The sequence below is a fragment of the Camelus ferus genome, chromosome 4 (assembly GCF_009834535.1).
Source record: "Camelus ferus isolate YT-003-E chromosome 4, BCGSAC_Cfer_1.0, whole genome shotgun sequence".
Lineage (NCBI taxonomy): Eukaryota > Metazoa > Chordata > Mammalia > Artiodactyla > Camelidae > Camelus > Camelus ferus.
The window spans coordinates 3,139,843-3,161,384 of NC_045699.1; the positions used below are offsets into that span (position 1 = coordinate 3,139,843).

Below are 21,542 nucleotides of genomic sequence, written 5' to 3' on the forward strand. Positions count from 1 at the left end.
TTGAGAAGGGAAAAGCTTTCACTGTGTTTTTGAGATAGTGGTCGTTCCCAACTTCTTTTCCTTATACTGAGGGTATTAAAATGACTACAACACTTTTACACTCCTTTAACTTGAACATTTTTTGTTCAGCTACTGCAGGCGTACTAAATGATCTGGCAGCACTTAAGGTTTCTTCAAGAAAATGACGCCAAATATATTTGAAATAACATAAGAAGTACGTTTTTATCACATAAGGTCATTTTGTAATTGATGCAACTGGCAACTCACTTCAGAGTGTTACTTGTAAAACTGAAGTAGAGGATAATATTTATGTACATGACAAAATATCCAGAATGCAGAAGCGAATAACAGGAAAAACCAACTCATAAAACTGACATGTCTAAATTAGAAACACTCATCTCCATACGTGCCCCCTTAAAGATAATCCTCAGGAGTCTCTGATTCACATTTTTGTCCTTTACAACCTTCCCTCCCATATGCATTACCTTCTTAGACACAAAGAATGAAAAACCTTCTGCTGTTAAAAATACTACTCATGCCATTTTCAGTAATACCGCTCACATAATACATTTATAAAAATTTTTAGTTTACTTAGGATGACACTGCTCTTGTTTAACACCAATTCAAAAATGGGCACAAGAACTAAAGAAGCAGCTCTCCAATGAAGGCACACAAATGGCAAAAAGGCACATGAAAAAGTGCTCTATATCACTACTTTTCAGAGAAATGCAAATCAAAACTACAACAGGGTATCACCTGACACCAGTCAGAATGGCCATCATTCAAAAGTCCACAAACGATAAATGCTGGAGAGGCAATGGTGAAAAGGGCACCCGCATACACTGTTGGCGGGAATGTATCTGGTACAGCCATTAACGAAAACGGTATGGAGATTCCTCAAAACACTAAAAATAGACTTACTATATGAGCCAGCAATCCCACTCCTGAGCATATATCCAGAGGGGGCTCTAATTCGAAAAGAAACCTGCACCCCAACGTTAATAGCCGGACTATTTACAATAGCCAAGACATGGAAACAACCTAAATGTCCATCAAGAGGTGACAAGATAAAGAAGGTGTGGTATACTTATATAATGGAATACTACTCAGCCATGAAAAAGAATAAAATCATGTCATTTGCACTAACATGGATGGCCCTGGAGAATGTCATTCTAAGTGAAGTAACCCAGAAAGAAAAAAAAATACCGTATGATATCACTGATATGTGGGTTCTAAAAAAGAAAAGGGAAAAATGACCTTGTTTACAAAACAGAAACACACTCACAGACATAGAAAACAAACATATGGTTATCAGACTTGGGAACTGAATGGGAAGGGATCAACCGGGAGATCGAGATTCGCAGATATGAAGTGGTACATATAAAACAGATAGGCAAGGTTACACTGTATAGCACAGGGAACCATATACTTGTTACCTTGTAGCACGTTACGGAGAAAAAGAATATGAATATGAGTAAATGTATATTCGTGTATGACTAAAGCACCTGCTGTAAACCAGAAACTGACACAACATTGTAAATTGACTATACTCCAATTTAAAAAAAAATAAAGTAAATTGCCTAGAGAGCCACACACCACGTATGCTGCCACTCTGTAAGGCGGAAGGAACTTCCGGTTCTTGCTTTCCTGCCAGAGCCCTGCAGGGAAAGTCTCCCCACACCCACCCAGGCCCACCTGCCCGCTGCCCTCTGCCCCTCCCCCACTACAGAGTGTCCTGAGCCTCACATTCTACTGTTTAAATTCAAACTTCACCTGCCTTTGCTTGAATTCCGAGCATCTGCTGGAGCAGTTAACTCACTCTCTGGGTCCTCGTCTGCATTTCTCTCATTGAGGCTACCAGGCAGCGCTGGTCTGTGCCCACGTCTGTGGGAATGGCTTTACAAAGAGGTAAGCCTGAATGCTGGGGATATGTTCTCAGAGACTCTGCCACCCCTCAAATCCTTGGGGTTCACATGTGATATTTCACCGTGGGCACATTAGAGGTGGACTGAAGTGGAGGAAGGAGAGAGCCCTGAACGCCCAAGGACATCTCACCTGGGGAGCCTGGGGAGATGGTGGAAACCAAAGATCACAAGGGGAGGAGGGCTCATTGAAGGTGGATCAAGGAGACTCAGGGGAATTGCCCTGGGTGTGGAGAAGGGACAGCAGCAGGCAGGGTGGTTCTTTGTAGAAGGGAGACAAGCCACTGTGAAACCTGTGTGTCAGGGTTAGTAGGTCTGAGCTGGTGGCACAGGGAGGGTCATGGGGAAAGCCTAGCCCTGTACCTTGTTCCTTAGGCACCTGGAGCTTGCCCCACGATTTCCTTCTAAGGGATCTGAACCGGGGCATCCTGTATCTAATAGGGGCACGGGGAGAGAAGGGCTTAGCCAGAAAACTATTCAAAGGGGGGGGGATCTGTGGCCACATCTGCTATGAACTGCTTTCTCCAAGAGCTAGGCAGGAAGTTACTCTAACTGCCACAGCCCAGAACTTCTCCCCTCCTTCCAGCCCAGAACCCGCTCCTCAGTTCAGGTAACTGTTTGTTGCCTTGGATTCCGCAGGGGATGGGCAACCTCTCAGTTTCAACCAAGACAGGGCTCGAGGCCCCCAGTTGTTCTGAATTGTTCTTCCTTTTGTGGAAACGCACTTCTGCAGACACTTGTGATAGTTGTCCAGCATCTCAGGGAGGACCGTCAGGCCTGCCTGTGACATGAGAAGTTTGTTCACATTTCACGCCAGCATTTCATGGACAGGGAACAGACGTGGAGTGCGGGTGGTGGTGGTAGAATATGAACGAAGGCTGTTTCCTTTTTAAAGGAGAGGAGTGTAGCCCGGGAGCAGGAAGACAATCTTCTGTGTTATTATTAAACACCCTATGGCACCTGTTCTGATTCATTAGGGGCACTGGGCTGTGTGCCTTGTTCTCCTGAACAGGGGTCTGTTCCAGACAACTTTATCAATGAAGGCACCTGGCTCGTGCCTTCTTAGTCTGTCTTCACATCCCATCACTGGGAAATAGAAAGGGAAGGAACACAGGAACTCTGTATTCCTTGGCCTTTTCTACTCCTCTGCGGCCATCACTGGCTGTGAAAGGATGGAAATCGCACATGTGGCTGCTTCTCAGACCCCTGTTCCAGGAGCAGAACTCCTGAGCGATGGCAGTGACTCTGGGCACTGGGGATGGGGTGGCAGAACCCGGCCCACGTTAAGTGTCTGCCGTGGGTGGCCCTGACGTCACGTGCACGCTGGGCCAGTGTGTTATGGATTTGCATCAGGGTTCTGCGGGGAGAGATGTTTCCAGCATTTCTGCTTTGTTGTGTGAGGCCAGGAAAGAAAGAAAGAAAGAAAGAGGATTTATACGGAACATCAGGAAAAAGAAGAGTAAGGAGGAGGTGGAACCTTAATATTTTAGACACTGCCTGGTTCACAAAGGCCCTTTGGGCGCCTACAACTTCCCTTGGAGAAGCTCTCTACCTGCTAGTGAGCCTGCAAAGGAGCAGGTGTCCACCCACCTCCGAGACTTGGGAGACAGCCTGTGAGAGTCAGGTGCAGGGGAATTCCTTAGGGAGGCCCTGCGAGTCGGTGCTTGCTGAGGCTATTTCTTCCCAGCAAGCAGGGGTCAGGGACCTGGGTGAATGGGAGCAAGTTCCCTACTGGAGTAATTCCCAGTTAGAGGTCAGAGCATGAAAACCAGTCCAAGACATCTGCACACGGCACAGCCTCCCCTGTCCAAATGTCCTTCACCTGCTGACACTGACTCTCTGATTCCCCAGAGAGCCCCAGTCCTGGTTGCCCATTCTCCTCCTCCACTCACCCCTTTCCTTTGTCTCAACAGCATCTCCACTGCTGGGAACGGATGTGCTCATGAGCACTGGTGCCTCCGTGTCTCCATTCACGGCACTTCCCTTTCCCCCACCCGCTCCTGGCCCCCAACACCGGCCACCCTGGGAGCAGCACCTGCCACCTTCCTTGACCCCATCGTTCCCTCCTGGCACCACCCTGCTGCTGCCAGCTTTCCCCACGACACCTTTGGTGGCTACTGGTGGCCAAGTCCCCATTGCCACTGGGCCTTGCAACATCCCTGTCTACGCAAGATCAGAAGGGAGGCCAACAGAGTTCCCTCCGATGCAGAGCTTCGTTCTCCCTCCAGGAACTGTCACCTGGGGTGCACCAGGGGCCCTCAGTGGGACTGCTACTTGCCCTGCTCCCCTGTCCTCAGCACCCCAAGTGACCACCCCAGCTGTCGGGGTAACTCAGGCTGGCACGGGAGGCTGGGCCCCCGGCCGTCCCTCTCAAGCTCCACCACCACCTGTACAGCTGGCCCCCAGCGTGGCCCCCATCAACACTGGGCCACGGCCACCTGGCGCTTCCAGGGAGGGGAGTCTGGCCCCCTCCCAGTCTCAGCCACCTCAGGATGACTCCTTTAGCTGCAACGACATCTACAAGCACTACCGACGTTGGCAGCGCTTCAAGAGCCTGGCCCGGAGGCACCTTCCCCAGAGCCCTGACGCACAAGCTCTCTTCTGCTTTGTCATGTGAGTCAGTTCTCGGGGGCACATGAGCTCATCTGGAGTTTCACACGGAGGACCTTGGGGTGCACTTGCAGGTTGCGTTTCTAGGGATCCCGAGAGGGAGGTCTGAGGGTGATGTCCACGCTATGACAGGGCACACTGTCCATCATGCGCTCACACTTCCAGTCCATGACACCCTTTCAGTGCCTTCTCTCAACTGACCCCACCACCCTAGGCGAGTCCAGTTGACTTTACCTCCCATGATTATCTTGGGAATATTTACTGAAGACTGGCAGTCAGAGAGGGTGCTGGGCAAGGGGAGGAGCCATGGATGGGATGCCACCCTCTCCTGTGCTGCTGTCTCGTCTGAACAAAGGACTTGAGTGTGGGATGGCCAGGGGACGCCACTGCAGAGGAGGGGGAGGATCTACAGGGCCCAGGGGAGAGCTGTATGCAGGCCTGGTCCTCATTCTTCTGGACAATTCTAGCTGAAACACGGAGACTGTAGAGCTCTCCCAGGGGCAGGGACTGTCTCCTACTAGAGCTGTGAGCTTGACAGGCATTTCCACCTGACACGGGGACAATTACAGGTGATTCAGAGGACTGGGCAGGAGGCCCCGTGGGCTCGTCTGTGAACGCTCAGTCATGCTGTGCTGGGGGACGTGTGGTCCATGATGCTGGGTGGGGTCAGGCTGGTGGGGACTGGGCTGTTCACTGAGACTGACTCTGAGGGCTCACAGCCCAGTGCTTCGGTCCCTGGCCCGACTCAAGCCCACCATGACGCTGGAGGAGGGACTGCGGCGGGCCGAGCAGCAATGGGAGCGCACAAGCAACTTCGACCGCATGAATTACTATGAGATGGCGGCAAAGTGAGTCCGTGTCCTGGGCCCAAGGGCTGTGGTGGGTGAGGGCGACACCCCAGGGCAGGATCTGGCTGTGGTCAGAGAGGAGGAGGGAGGAGGGAGCTCCCCCAGCACAGGGTCCCCGCAGCCCAGAGGCCGGACTCCTCTCCAAAAGCCACTCCCGCACCCTGACAGCTTGGGTCTATTCGTCCTCTGCCCGGGGCTCCGCCCTCTCCTGAAGTGGCCTTCTTCGCCTTGATGAAGGGCTCACCCGGGGTGGAGTGGGGAAACTGTCAGCCCGGTGGGGTCACACTGCAGCCCTAGTGCCTGTGCAGGGAAATGTGTTCCACCCACCAGCCTGCTGCCTCCTTAGTGCTGAGGGGCTGGCGGCCACTGACATGGAATTTGGGACCCTCTCTCCTCCTGAAGTGTGGCCTGACTTCGTAACCCGGTGTCCCTCCTGAGGAGGCTGGGCAAGCCAGCGTGTCCTTCACCACGAGGGTCTCTGGCTCTTTCTGAGACTTCTTCGTGTTAATCCCCTTTATTCAAAAAACCAAAAACAAACAAGCACTTCTCAGAGGAAAGGAAAGCCTCTCCACTGACCTTAGGGTTCACACCCTACAACCTGTCCTGGGCCCTGTCTCCAGGCTTATGTTCCAGGACTCTCAACCTCAGCCCAGGATCCTGGATCCGGGCAAGGACCCCCGTGGGGAACACATGCCTGATCTGGCCTCTGGCTGTCAGCCCTTCCTGTGTTTCTGGACACGGGCAGGGGGCAAGTGGAGGGTCACCTGTGGGCCTTCCGTCCAGGCCTGGTTCAATTTATGGACCTGGGTCTATGCTGCAGAATGCCCTGCAGTGCTGGGGAGGCAGGGGTGTCCCCAGATCTGCTATGTGCCCCAGGAGCAGCTCCCCGCTGGCGACACCACCTCACAGGGCCGTGACCACCCCCAGCACATCTTCTCCTGATCCCTCCGTCCCTGCAACCTGGGTGGGCTCCAGAGCCCAGGCCTTTTTCTCAGCATGGCCTGTGCCACCCTCACCCCTCAGGTTCAAGGAGATTGAGGCTGAGGATGAAATGCAGCCTCAGCACTTGCAGTGCACGAAGGGGGTGCAGGGCCTGCCTCCTCCAGCCCCACCGAAGCTGGAACCGTGGGGGCCCCCGGCCCCAAAGGTGGGCCCACAGCCAGGCACTCACGTGCCCACTGGAGCTGAACACAAAGGTAACAGGGAGCTAGGGATGGCCACTGTCCCCACATCAGTCCTCTTCCCTCAGTGGGGCACTGGTCTTTCCACCTGCACAGCCACCCAGAGCGGGTCTCGGCTGCCCTTTGTCACTACGGGGTATCGACTTGCTCAGTTGTGGAACTCCTCTCCCACCTCCCTGTCTGAGGGCCCCACAGAAAGTCTGCCTCAGAAGTGGGCTGGATGGGGAGATCACTGGAAACCTGGAGGCTGCACACGTCCTCACACGTGGCTCTCTTAGATGCTCCCACTTACCTCTCCCTCCTCACACCCTGTCACTGAGTGGAAATGCAGGTGGTCTTGATCCCACCCACACCCACGTCCATGTCCCCCAAACACTGCCCTACCCGACACGCGCACTTCATGGTCACGAGCTGGATGCGGCAGCCCCTCACCCTCCTTTCCTCCTCCCGCTCTGCCTTAGCCTGCGTGCCCAGGAAGGCCAGCCCCACGGCCAAAACCAACCACCCACAGCCAGACAGATCCCGGCAGCCCCCAGAGACCAAGGAGCCCAAGGAGATTCCCCTTGAGGCTCTCAGCGAGTATGAGGACATCTTGGAGGAGCTGCTGGGGCCTGTCCTCTCAGCCACTTGGGAGCCAGAAGCAGCATGCCCTGAGGACGGGACCTACCCGGACCCGGGTCTCCTGAGCTACATGGACCAGCTGTGTTCCCAGGAAGACTTTGTCACCAAGGTGGGCTGGGCCTGGAGCCTGGGGGCTGCAAGATTCCAGGGACTCACACTCTCAGCACCCAGGATTGGGGTTCTGCCCAGGCCTTTGGGACTTAAGCTCTGCTACTTGTCCCTGAGCTCTGGGGGGGGAGGGGGGGCTGACTGCCACGGTGCTGTAAAACATGCCAACTTGTAGAGAATGGGGTGGGTCTCTGCTGTTCACTTTTGCTCCAGGTATTCGTGGCTCACAGGTTACTCCTGGCCAAGGACGCTCACAGCCACTTCCTTCCATCTTAGGTGGAGGACATCATTCACCCTCAGTTCCTGGAGGACTTACTTTCCCCAGAGTCACAGCTGGATCCCTTGGCACTGGCTGAGGAGTTAGAACAGGAGGAAGGACTCACCCTTGAAGAGGTGAGCCAGAGGAGGGGGGACATTCAGGGAGACAAGGGAGGGAGGGACTCCAGGTACAAGAGGGAAGGCACGGGACACCCAGGGAACCAAGGGAGGCAGGACCCAGGTGAGCCAGGGAAGGGATCGGACCCCAGAACAGGAAGGCCCACAGGGCTCTGCTAAACCTTTTCCTGCCTGGAAGGCCTGGCACTGTGGAGGGCCTGCTAGGGACTGGGGGGGCAATGCAGGACCACAGGAAGGAGAGGACGGGGGCCCAGTGGGAAAGGAAGGACACACAGCAGGGAATAAGGCCCAGGAGGACAGCAGGAGTGCTACAGTGTGCATTCTTTGATTGGACTCCTGGAGACACCCCCCTATCTGTCCCCCAGTGCCACCATTCCGCTGCCCAGTCCTCCTCCTCTCCTCACCCGTCTATTTGGGGCCAGTAACCGTCCACTTCCCTCCTAACAGCTGGTGCAGAAACCACTCCTGACCCTGAACGAGGAGTTGGGCGAGTCTGATGTCACCCAAGATGCCCAGAGGCATGACCACGGCCCCCAGCTAGGGGTCAGCGATGAAGAAAGCCCACCAGAGACTGAGTTCAAGCAACTTGCGACGAGCAGCGGAACAGAGAGTGGCCTCCTCAGACCCAAACTCTATATCCACTCTCCAGGACATGAGGCTTTCCCTACATCCCAGGCTGGACAGCCCCTCTCTCCTCCCCAGGGTCAAAGGCACACTGCACCGAGCCTGGGACCCAGGGACACCTCAACTGTCAGAGAGACCTCTCCTCTTAGGGAGGACGCAGGGCCAGGGCCAGGGCCAGGGGATGGGTCCAGGGAGAACAAGGAGGAGGTTCCCAGTCTGGACTTTATCTTGGCCACTCAGTACTGCCTCATGCCCTGGGGAGGGAAGTCCCACAGCTCTGCCCCAGGGCCCTTGAGATTTCTCTGCCCTGGAGTTCAGGGGGCTCGCCAAGGCCCCTCCCCTCAGAGGATCGGACCTAGCGCAGCTCCTCCACCAGCTGCCAAGCCTAGGAAGCGGGATCTGTGTGGAGGCCAGGGGTCTGATGACAAGCTGCCCCAGCCCAAGCCTGACCTCGGGCTCTCTGGGACGCCAGCCTTGCCTCCGGGGCTGGTGCGCCCCTCACAACCAAAAATGAGGAGGTGTGACCCATTTGTTGGAGGGAGTGGGAGGAGGAGGAGAAAGAGGCACTGCAACAAGTAATAAGCCTCCAGTGCCAGGTCCCCAGGGGACCTTAGGGGCTCTTCCTCATCCAGTGCTGAGCCTGCTGATGTACAGGACAGGGAGGGGGGCAGGGAGGGAGTGCGGGACCATGAGGGCCAGGGTGCGGTGGGGTGGGGTGGTGGCAGTTGGAGGGTGGGGGAGGTGGGTCTGGGCGGATGTGGCTGGGAGCAGCACCTTGGGGTGATATATTTTAAATGGGAATAAAAATACTTTTGTTTGCAAATGTTCTCAGACCACCGTAGTCTTATTCGTGCCTGGGCTGCTCCACAGAGAGGGCTCCTCAGAGGGAGGACGAGGCGGTCCCCGGAGCTATGGATCCACAGGGGGCCGACTAGATCTTCCTCCACATTGACACGGGGTCCTCAGATGCTCCTGGGAGCCCCCAGCTCTCACTGCCCCCAGGAACCCCTGCATCATCCTCTTCTCTCAAGCCTGCTTGCCCACGGGCCTGTGCGACATCCCATCATCACCTATAACCCTGAACAAACTAGGGATGGAGAGCTGTTTTCATGCCTTTCAGCCCTCTGCACGCTAACCAGTTCTCTAGAATGGAGCCTGGAGACAGCCCTGGTCTTTGGGCAGCTTCTCTCTGCTTCCCTGAAGCGGCCGGATGACAGGCCAGGGCTTCCTGCCTCTCTGCCCCGTGGTACAGGGAGCCTCCTCTAGTCTCCTGGGATTCCTGCAACGTGGGAAGTGGTGGAGGCAGCTCCCTCTTAATCCCAAGGACACATGGGGAATGGGCTGAGAGTAAGTTCATGGGGCGTCTGTTAAAGGTGTGTGAAAGGGGAATGACAGTGGGCGCCACTGTGGGATTTGTGGGATTTCTGTGCGGGAGCATCCTGGTCCAGCTGAGGGTTTCCAACACGCTAGGCTTTGACTGCTCATCTGGGCACTGGTTAGCTGTATGGTGTGTTTAGTTCGCGAAAATTTATCAGGCTGTGAGTTCTGATATCTGCACTGTTCTGCGTATATATTACATTTCTACTAAAGTCAAAAGTTAAAAAATAATAAATTTTAAAGACTTTTTTGAAGTAAAACAAAAAAGAGAGAAGCAGAAAAGAGCAATTATCACAAAACGGAGAATAGTGGTCACCTTTGAAGGGAATTTGATAAGACGTTTCTAAGATACTGACAATGTTCTACTCTACAATTGGCACAATAATCACATTATTAATTTACTATTTTTTAAACAGGTACGTTTTACGTCTGTTTCAGTACGTGAAAATGAAATTAGAAGTAGTAAAGAAAATACAATAGTCCAATAAATGTAAAAACAAGTAAAATTAATTCCTAGAAAAATGAAAAGTATCAACAAAAAACAGAAAATGAAAAATCATGTAACCGTTTGTTAAAGAATTTTTGAATCAGTAGTTTAACATGCTCCCATCAAAACCAGACAAACAAAGAAAATTCAGGTTCAGATTGCTTTACAAACAAGGTCTACCAAACTTTAAAGGACTCAATCATCCCAATTTTACAGAAAGAGAAACAGAATACAGAAAAAGAAGGAATACCTCCTCACTAATTCTCTAAGGATGGTCTAATTTTGACACCAAAACCACAGGAGAGCATGAGAAAGGAAAGACCACGGGCCCATTGCATTCACGAACACAAGGAGAAAACCCCAAGGATTTATGAGCAAACCAAAGCCAGCAGCAGGCAGTAGTGATGATGACCTAGCTGGGCTTAATCCCAGGAATGCAAAACTGCTTCAGCATTAGAGAAACCTTTTCATGTTACCTGAAATTTGTAACACATGAAAGAAGAAAAATCACATGAAAATTTCTAGAGAAGCAGTGAAAAAGCATTGTGGAAATTCAACAGTCATTCAGGACTTTCTAAAAATCTGAAGGAAAAAAACTAATATGGAAAACCACACGAACACCGACAGAACTCACAGCCCTTCTCATTCAATGAAAGCTTTACTTTTAACATCAGCAATGCCCACTCTCACCACTGCTCTTAAGACAGGAAAAAAAAAAAAGTCTAAGTAATGAAAATAAACCAAATTGTCATGGTTTTCAAATGATATGCTTGTCGTAAAAGAACTTCAGCACAAATCACTGCAATAAGACTTTAGCAAGGTTGCAGGATATCATAATATCAACTGGTGAAAGTCACATGCCTTTTTCAAACCGAGTACAGACACAAATTACAGTAACCACAACAAACATCAGGTAGCCAGGAATCGATTGAACAAAACACATACAAGAGGAATAGCATAAAAGTTTACTGGAAAAAGTACTTGTGGAAACAACGCGGCATCACCTAGTGAACACGCATGTGCCCTCCCACCCAGCAACTGCACCCCTGGGGATGCGTCTAAGGAAACTCTCCTGTATCAGGAGAGCTGTACAAGGTTATTCTCAGAAACACTGAATAACAAGAAACAACCCGAATGTCCATGAATAGCAGAACGAATAAACTGTGGTATATTTATACGTGGAAGTAGGGAAAACGATTAACTATACTCAGAAACACGATGAGTGAACAAAGCTACCTGAAGAACACACACAGTGACTCCACGCACATAAAATTCAAACCAGGGAATGCTAAGCACGACACTGCTTAAGGAGCATCACAGGAGGGGGACATACATGAAGGTGCTTAACGGACAAGAAGCGCTGAAGAAACAGCAGTCCCATGGGGGTTGTGGGGAACCACCTGGAAGGTGGGCCAAGAAACACAGACCAGCACAGCCAGTGGTCACACGGGGAGACTCTCCACTGCACGATGAGGTCGTCACAATACCATCTCACAGCACAGAAGAGTTTCCAAATGCACTTCATGAAGCAAGTGTAACAATAACCCTGAACCACACAGCCTGCACACACACACACGAAACAGACACGATACGACTTACGAAGAGCAGGACACAATATTCAACTTCTAGCAAACAGAACCCAACAGCACGTTATAAGAGACAATACAACAAATACCAAACACCAAGCGGGGTTTACTCCAAGACTGTAAAGGAGGTTCAACAGAAGGAAACCATTAACATGATCCTCGTGTTAGTAACACTAAACAGAGTGCTAACCTCTCGTTAACGATCATCTTCATGGAGGCAAAAAACACACTTGACAAAATTCACTCATTTACGTGAAAACAAGCAAAATGTCAAGTGCTGGCTACTGCCATAAATAAAACACACCTCAGCTCAATGCCAGCATCTTACTTAACAGGGAGACACTAGAGGCTTTCCTGCTCAAGCCAGAAACCACGGAAGGCCAAAATACTCGCCAATTTACGTTAAAATAGGTTAAGTATTAAGTTCTAGGATGTGGGAGAAACATTTACCAGCTCTTGAATGCTACATCCCGCCTGCTGGGGTAACCAGAAGCACTCCTGAAGTTTCTATGAAACTTTGGCCTTCTTATGACTAATTTCTGTGAAGGGCTCTTTCTACCAGTTATGTCAGAGTGGACAGAGACTCAGGAATGTCTTTTCTTTCCAGCTCACTTGGGACTAAAGAAAGAATTTACAACACTCCTAAAGAGTATCACTTTTACCATCACTTGAATGGTAAGGGATCAGAGCTGTCCTGAAAGGATGCTTCAATACATTAGCGAAATACAAAACAGGCGGAATGGCTCAATATGCAATACCACGTAAAGCCTCTCCAGACGGGACAGAATCAAAAAGAGGTGTCGGGAAGGATGTGAAGAACTGAAGCACCTGACCCCTGCCGACAGAGTGTAAAATGGTGCTCTGGAAAATGGTTTGGTGGTTTGTTAAAAAAAATTAAAAACACGCCAATCTGCCGAAGTGTCAAGGCATTAAAGCCAAAGCGGTGTGAGGAACTGCTGTGTCCTGAAGGGGACCAAGGAGACAGGAGCTAAGTGCACCATGCGCCCACCAAGCAGGGTCTGAAAAGCAGGAAACTGTCCTGGGCTGGCGCTCACTGCCCGACGGGCACGGCCCGTGTTACGGATATGCAGGAGGGCCGTGTGCGGTGTTCTGGGGAGCCGGGGCACTGTACCAACAATTTACTCTCAAATGATGCAGAGGAAAACCTTCTTGTATTGTTCTTACACTATTTTTATACACTTAAGATGGCCAAAAATTCTGTTAAATATACAGCATTTAAAACATCTTAACTTATTACATAAAAAAAAAAATCACACACACAAAAAAATCATACCCTCCCCTTACACTCTCTCCCCTTTTCATTATTTTGGTTTTCTTCACAGCACCTACCAGTAGCTGAAGCATCATGGGCACAGGACAGTCCGCCTGCCCCTCTGAGAGTAAACTCCTGCAAGCGCTGGGACCGGGTCTGGTCTCCATGCTGCTCCAGTGCCGGCACAGTGGCCAGTGCACAGGGTGTTCACATTTGTTCAATAAGTTAACCTGTAGTCTTATTACGGTTTAAAATAAATTCATTTACCATCCCCTCCCCCAACACACGCACACGTCACTCCCCCACAGCAACTCTACCCCTGTGTACCCAAGAGAAGTTAAACTGTATGTCCACATCAGAACTTAAGAGATGAATGTTCATGGCAGAGTCATTCACAGCAGACAGAAACTGGAGACACTCTGTCTATAATCTAGTGAAGCCATCCAATTAATTACTATTTGAAAACAAAAAGCAACAGAACTCTTCAGGCCTGGCAACCTGGCAATAACATAGATATAAAATATTATTAATATTTTAATCAAGAAATCGAGAAGACAAAATAAAAAATAAAATAGATGAAAACCAAATTTCTTCTCTCTAGCACAGGGAACTACATTCAGTATCTTGTAGTAACCTTTAATGAAAACATACAAAACTAAATATATGTATATGTATATATATGTATGACTAAAATATTATGATGTATACCAGAAATTGACACACTGTACCTGACTATAACTCAATTAATAGTTTTTAAACAATAAGTAAATAAAAATATCACTTATTCAAATATTATAATATTTCAAGTAAGAAATCCTTTATAAAACCAGCATTCTTAACCAACATTTACTAAATACTAGTAAAGCACAATATAAATTAAACTTATATTAAATATCATCAATCTGAAGGTTCAAGGCTATAATCTGGACCCAGGATTCTAATATTCTAGTACTTGTAGTTGGATCTTACATGAGAAAGGAGAAAAAAAATTACACTAAGAGGACTTGACACTGCACCTAATAGAGACTAAGTCACGTAGGTCGACGACCTGGATAGAAGTTACCACATCTAAATCATTTTCAGACGAGGAAAAATTCTTATCAGATTTAAAAAAAAAAACAAAAAAACCCTTTCAACTGACATGTCATGAAACTAAGGACTTTCTTCAGTACACATATAAGCAATCATTCCTTCTAAGGGCCCGAGGGCATGATGGGCAATTCCTAGCCTCTCACAATGGAACCTGGTGACTGGCACACTTACCAGCAGGTGCACAGCAATTAGATCTATGCCAGAGAAGCGATGCTGTGGGCCATACAATCTTTACCTTCAAGGACCTTATTTTCTTTAGACCTGTCCTAATTTAATTTCCCTTATGGCTCCTAAGGCTCTGAGTTCGAGTGAATCTTCACAGCTCTATACTGTGAAGCCCTCCGTTCCTGAAGAGAATGAAAATATTCAACTCTTTTTCCTTTTTTTTCTTTTTTAAGAATTTTAACTAGTCTTTTCACTTAGCTAGCATACTTGGTGAAAACATTCCCTCTACGCATTTCTAAAATTAAGACAATGCAAATTCAAACACGATTCTGAAATACCTTTGCTTGTAAGAGTAAAATACCCTAAAATTCCAACTTTATTATTAATAACACTAAGGAAAACAGAGACTAATAAAACGGCTCTGGCAACGGAAAAAGGATCTCAGTCTACAATCTCAAGTCTCACTCTTTAGTTGTGAGACCTTAGGAACTGGCTTCACCTCTAAATACTTTCTCATCTGAGAGAGCACTGCCCTTCCCTCTCTGCAAGGTGGCTGTTGAGGTAACATGAGGTAACAGTACCTAGCACAGTACCTGACACGAAGTGTTCAGAAGTAGTTTGCTTCCTTCATTCGGCACAAAGGACACACTCACATGAAGGTTTAGGTGTAAGAGAGCCTACACTTCCACAACTCTCCATCAATACAAAATACAACATGTAGTTCGTTCTAATACAACAACAACAACAAAAACAGCAGCAGCAACACCCTCACCCCTATTCCACCAATGCAGCTGAGGAATCGGAGCCAGACAAGGTAGCTTAGAAGTACTTTTGCAAGAACTCCATTAGGACTGCATACACACTGAGCACTAGAGCTGTAACAGGGAAAGTCCAAGTCATTGTGCTAAAGAGTCTGGATGCCTTTATGCTAGTACGAGAGCTCACGAGGTACGGTAAAAGGGGGAAAAAGTCAGATTAGGCCGAATTCCAAATGACCCCTTAAGACATAAAGACACCGATGCTGACTTATCCTTCCTGAAACATCAACAGTACCAACCCCAAATCCATTTAAAAACCTCAAGATTGAAACATTCCACACCAACACTGGTGCCGCTTCCTGCCGTTTAGACAGCCTGAGCAGGAGGAGCACCCCCGGAAGGTGCTGAACCAAAGCCGGCCGCGGAAAACGGAGGCGAGGGGGGCAAACACGATGACGATTTCGGGTTGTGCACACACGCCGCCGCCAAACGCTTTGCAGACCGCGGCCGCCGCCGCCGGCACCTGAAGGGAATTCGCGACTTCACAGTCGCACGTCAAGGGAAGCCCGCGAGGCCAGCACACGGGGGTGATGGGCCCGTTCCCGTCCTGGGGGGTCCCTGGGTGCCACGGTCTCGACCTCTTCCCCACCCCCCCCCCACGGGTCCCTCCCCGACTACCCGCGCCGAGCGAGGGCCGCCCCAGGGAAGGGCCGGACCGGAGAAGCGCCGCGAGCAACGCTTCAGCCCGAGCGGCCCGGAACGACGCGAGACCCTCGGCGCGCGGACAGCAGAGCAGCCCGGCTGGGGTCGGGACCGGGCTCGGGGTCGGGGTCGGGGTCGCGGGGCCGGGGCCGACGCCGCAGCTGCGGGCAGGCACGGCCGGCACGCTAGGGGCGGACACTCACCACTCGAAGCCGCGGGAGCCTCGCCGAGGTGGCAGGTTGCTGCAGCGCGGCACCCGGTCGAACTACCTGCCCGCGGACAACCTCGGGGCGCGCGCGGCCGCTGCCGGCGCCGCCGCCATGTTGGCTGCCGGGCCGCCGCCGCTGCCGCGACGTCGCCGCCGTCGCCGCGCGGGGCACGAAGCTCCGCGGCCGCCCGCCCGGCCAGCGCCGCGCCTCCCGGAGGGACCGCGCCGCCGCCGCTGCAGCCGCTGCAGCCGCTGCTGCCGCCGCTGGCCGCGGCAAGCAGGGCCGGTTGTCGCTCTGGAAAGCCGCAGGGCTGCCAGCCGCTCCAACTGACCGCCGACTGCCCGACGAAATGACCCTTGGGCGGGCGGAGGGATCCGAGCGGCAGAGGCGGGGCTGGGGCGGGGCCGGGGCGGGACCGGACAGCCCGCGGGCGCGGATTGGCTCCCGTGGCCCGTTTCTTTTTCTTTTCCTTTTCCTTTTTCTTTTTCTTTTTTTTTTTTTTTTTTTTTTAACATTTTTTATTGATTTACAATCATTTTACAATCTTGTGTCAAATTCCAGTGTTCAGCACAATGTTTCAGTCATTCGTGGACATATACACACTCATCGTCACATTTTTTTCTCTGTGAGTTGTCATAACATTTTGTGTATATTTCCGTGTGCTATATATAAACAGTGTAATCTTGTTTATCTATTCTACAATTTTGAAACCCCAGTCTATCCCTTCCCACCCTCCACCCCCCTGGCAACCACAAGTCTGTATTCTATGTCGATGAGTCTATTTCTGTCCTGTATTTACGCTTTGTTTTGTTTGTTGGTTTGTGTTTGTTTTTGTGTTTAGATTCCACATATGAGCGATCTCATATGGTATTTTTCTTTCTCTTTCTGGCTTACTTCACTTAGAATGACACAAACCTACAGCCAGCATAGTACTCAATGGTGAAAAACTCAAACGCTTCCCACTAAAATCTGGGACAAGACAAGGATGCCCACTATCACCACTCCTATTCAACACAGTCCTGGAAGTCCTAGCCACAGCCGTCAGGCAAGAGAAAGAAATAAAAGGGATCCAAATTGGAAAAGAAGAGGTAAAAGTGTCACTATATGCTGACGACATGTTACTGTGTGTAGAAAACCCTAAAAGGTCCACACAAAAGCTACTAGAGCTGATTGAAGAATTCAGCAAGGTAGCGAGTTACAAAATCAACGTCCAAAAATCACTTGCATTTCTTTACACTAACAATGAAATCAACAGAAAAAGAAAGTAAAGAAACAATCCCCTTTAAAATAGCACCCAAAGTAATAAAATACCTGGGAATAAATCTAACCAAGGAGGTGAAAGAATGATACATAGAAAACTATAAACCATTCATGAAGGAAATTAAAGAAGACTTTAAAAAATGGAAAGATATCCCATGCTCTTGGATTGGAAGAATCAATATTGTTAAAAGGGTCACACTGCCCAAGGCAATCTACGGATTTAATGCAATCCCTACCAAATTACCCAGGACATATTTCACAGAACTGCAACAAATCAGAATAAAATTTATATGGAACCATCAAAGACCTAGAATTGCCAAAGCATTACTGAAGAGAAAGGAAGAGGCTGGAGGAATAACTCTCCCAGACTTCACACAATACTATACAGCTACACTCATCAAGACAGCATGGTATTGGTACCAAAACAGACATATAGACCAATGGAACACAATACAGAACCCAGAAATGAACCCACAAACTTTTGGTCAACTAATCTTCGACAAAGGGGGCAAGAATATACTTTGGATTAAAGACAGTCTCTTCAGCAAATGGTGTTGGGGAAACTGGACAGCAGCATGTAAAACAATGAAGCTAGAACACTCCCCTACACCATATACAAAAATCGACTCAGAACGCATCAAAGACTTCAATATAAGACAAGATGCAATAAACCTCCTAGAGGAAAACATAGGCAAAACATTATCTGACATACATCCCAAAAATTTTCTCCTAGAAGAAATACAAACAAGAATAAACAAATGGGACCTATTGAAACTTACAAGCTTCTGCACCGCAAAGGAAACCAGAAGCAAAACAAGAAGACAACCTACGGAATGGGAGAAAATTTTCGCAAATGAAACCGACAAAGGCTTGATCTCCAGAATATATAAGCAGCTCATACGACTCGGTAAGAACAAAACTAAACAACCCAATCCAAAAACGGGCAGAAGACCTAAACAAGCAATTCTCCAAGCAAGACATACAAATGATCAAAAGGCACATGAAAAAATGCTCGACACCACTGATTATCAGAGAAATGCAAATCAAAACTACAATGAGGTATCACCTCACACCAGTCAGAATGGCCGTCATTCAAAAATCCACAAATGACAAATGCTGGACAGGCTGTGGAGAAAGGGGAACCCTCCTACCCTACACTGCTGGTGGGAATGCAGTTTGGTGCAGCCACTATGGAAAACAGTGTGGACAGTCCTCAAAAGACTAGGAATACACTTACCATACGACCCAGGAATCCCACTCCTGGGCTTGTATCCAGAAGGAACCCTACTTCACGATGACACCTGCACCCCAATGTTCACAGCAGCACTATTTGCAATAGCCAAAACATGGAAACAGCCTAAATGTCCATCAACAGGTGACTGGATAAAGAAGATGTGGTATATTTATACAATGGACTACTACTCAGCCATAAAAACCGACAACATACTGCCATTTGCAGCAACATGGATGCTCCTGGAGAATGTCATTCTAAGCGACGTAAGCCAGAAAGAGAAAGAAAAACACCATATGAGATCGCTCATATGCGGAATCTAAAAAACAAAAACAAACAAACACAACAAACAAAAGCAAAGCGTAAATACAGGACAGGAAATAGACTGATAGACAGAGAATACAGACTTGTGGTTGCCAGGGGGGTGGAGGGTGGGAAGGGATAGATAGACTGGGGTTTCAAAATTGTAGGATAGATAAACAAGATTAGACTGTGTAGCACACGGAAACATACACAAAAACGTTATGATAACTTCCAGAGAAAAAAAATGTGACAATGAGTGTGTGTGTAGATGTCCACGAATGACTGAAAACATTGTGCTGAACACTGGAATTTGACACAACATTCTAAAATGATTATAAATCAATAAAAAATGTTAAAAAACAACAAACAAAAAAAGTGAAATGCAGAAGAATGCCTCTTAGTTTAAATTGATTTTCCTTGCCAGCAATGCCAAAATAAAAGAAGGAAATGAAATAAGCCTTCAAAAAAAAAAAAAAAGAAAAGAAAAGAAAAGAAAAGAAACATTCCACACCAACAATGGTGCCGCTCCTGCCGTTTAGACAGCCTGAGCAGGAGAGCACCCCCGGAAGGTGCTGAACCAAAGCCGGCCGCGGAAACGGAGGCGAGGGGGGCAAACACGATGACGATTTCGGGGTTGTGCACACACGCCGCCGCCAAACGCTTTGCAGACCGCGGCCGCCGCCCGCCGGCACCCTGAAGGGACTTCGCGACTTCACAGTCGCACGTCAAGGGAAGCCGCGAGGCCAGCACACGGGGGTGATGGGCCCGTTCCCGTCCTGGGGGTCCCTGGGTGCCACGGTCTCGACCTCTTCCCCACCCCCCCCCCACGGGTCCCTCCCCGACTACCCGCGCCGAGCGAGGGCCCGCCCCAGGGAAGGGCCGACCGGAGAAAGCGCCGCGAGCAACGCTTCAGCCCGAGCGGCCCGGAACGACGCGAGACCCTCGGCGCGCGGACAGACAGAGCAGCCCGGCTGGGTCGGGACCGGCGCTCGGGGGTCGGGGTCGGGGTCGCGGGGCCGGGGCCGACGCCGCAGCTGCGGGCAGGCACGGCCGGCACGCTAGGGGCGGACACTCACCACTCGAAGCCGCGGGAGTCCTCGCCGAGGTGGCAGGTTGCTGCAGCGCGGCACCCGGTCGAACACCTGCCCGCGGACAACCTCGGGGCGCGCGCGGCCGCTGCCGGCGCCGCCGCCATGTTGGCTGCCGGGCCGCCGCCGCTGCCGCCGACGTCGCCGCCGCCGCGCGGGGCACGAAGCTCCGCGGCCGCCGCCCGGCCAGCGCCGCGCCTCCCGGAGGGACCGCGCCGCCGCCGCTGCAGCCGCTGCAGCCGCTGCCGCCGCTGGCCGCGGCAAGCAGGGCCGGTGTCGCTCTGGAAAGCCGCAGGGCTGCCAGCCGCTCCAACTGACCGCCGACTGCCCGACGAAATGACCCTTGGGCGGGCGGAGGGATCCGAGCGGCAGAGGCGGGGCTGGGGCGGGGCCGGGGCGGGACCGGACAGCCCGCGGGCGCGGATTGGCTCCCGTGGCCCGTTTCTTTTTCTTTTCCTTTTCCTTTTTCTTTTTCTTTTTCTTTTTCTTTTTTTTTTTTAACATTTTTTATTGATTTACAATCATTTTACAATCTTGTGTCAAATTCCAGTGTTCAGCACAATGTTTCAGTCATTCGTGGACATATACACACTCATCGTCACATTTTTTCTCTGTGAGTTGTCATAACATTTTGTGTATATTTCCGTGTGCTATATATAAACAGTGTAATCTTGTTTATCTATTCTACAATTTTGAAACCCCAGTCTATCCCTTCCCACCCTCCACCCCCCTGGCAACCACAAGTCTGTATTCTATGTCGATGAGTCTATTTCTGTCCTGTATTTACGCTTTGTTTTTGTTTGTTGGTTTGTGTTTGTTTTTGTGTTTTAGATTCCACATATGAGCGATCTCATATGGTATTTTTCTTTCTCTTTCTGGCTTACTTCACTTAGAATGACACAAACCTACAGCCAGCATAGTACTCAATGGTGAAAAACTCAAACGCTTCCCACTAAAATCTGGGACAAGACAAGGATGCCCACTATCACCACTCCTATTCAACACAGTCCTGGAAGTCCTAGCCACAGCCGTCAGGCAAGAGAAAGAAATAAAAGGGATCCAAATTGGAAAAGAAGAGGTAAAAGTGTCACTATATGCTGACGACATGTTACTGTGTGTAGAAAACCCTAAAAGGTCCACACAAAAGCTACTAGAGCTGATTGAAGAATTCAGCAAGGTAGCGAGTTACAAAATCAACGTCCAAAAATCACTTGCATTTCTTTACACTAACAATGAAATCAACAGAAAAAGAAAGTAAAGAAACAATCCCCTTTAAAATAGCACCCAAAGTAATAAAATACCTGGGAATAAATCTAACCAAGGAGGTGAAAGAATGATACATAGAAAACTATAAACCATTCATGAAGGAAATTAAAGAAGACTTTAAAAAATGGAAAGATATCCCATGCTCTTGGATTGGAAGAATCAATATTGTTAAAAGGGTCACACTGCCCAAGGCAATCTACGGATTTAATGCAATCCCTACCAAATTACCCAGGACATATTTCACAGAACTGCAACAAATCAGAATAAAATTTATATGGAACCATCAAAGACCTAGAATTGCCAAAGCATTACTGAAGAGAAAGGAAGAGGCTGGAGGAATAACTCTCCCAGACTTCACACAATACTATACAGCTACACTCATCAAGACAGCATGGTATTGGTACCAAAACAGACATATAGACCAATGGAACACAT

General features: G+C 49.7%; 1 protein-coding gene across 1 annotated transcript; it reads left to right on the forward strand.

Annotated features, from left to right (window-relative positions):
• Nucleotides 1-1,193: 1,193 nt before the first annotated feature.
• Nucleotides 1,194-9,014, forward strand: LOC116663008 (NUT family member 2G-like). The gene is made up of 7 exons (XM_032477386.1): nt 1,194-1,908; nt 3,836-4,535; nt 5,252-5,380; nt 6,404-6,576; nt 7,023-7,291; nt 7,567-7,683; nt 8,134-9,014. The coding sequence occupies exons 1-7, from the start codon at nt 1,893-1,895 to the stop codon at nt 8,887-8,889; spliced, it is 2,160 nt and encodes a 719-aa protein (XP_032333277.1). The 5' UTR covers nt 1,194-1,892; the 3' UTR covers nt 8,890-9,014.
• Nucleotides 9,015-21,542: the final 12,528 nt, after the last annotated feature.

Bases quoted from the DNA above. Each gene is read 5' to 3' on its own strand.
- LOC116663008 (XM_032477386.1), top strand. The intron at 6,577-7,022 runs GTAACAGGGAGC...GCTCTGCCTTAG, and splicing joins CACTGGAGCTGAACACAAAG to CCTGCGTGCCCAGGAAGGCC. The intron at 7,292-7,566 runs GTGGGCTGGGCC...CTTCCATCTTAG, and splicing joins AGGAAGACTTTGTCACCAAG to GTGGAGGACATCATTCACCC.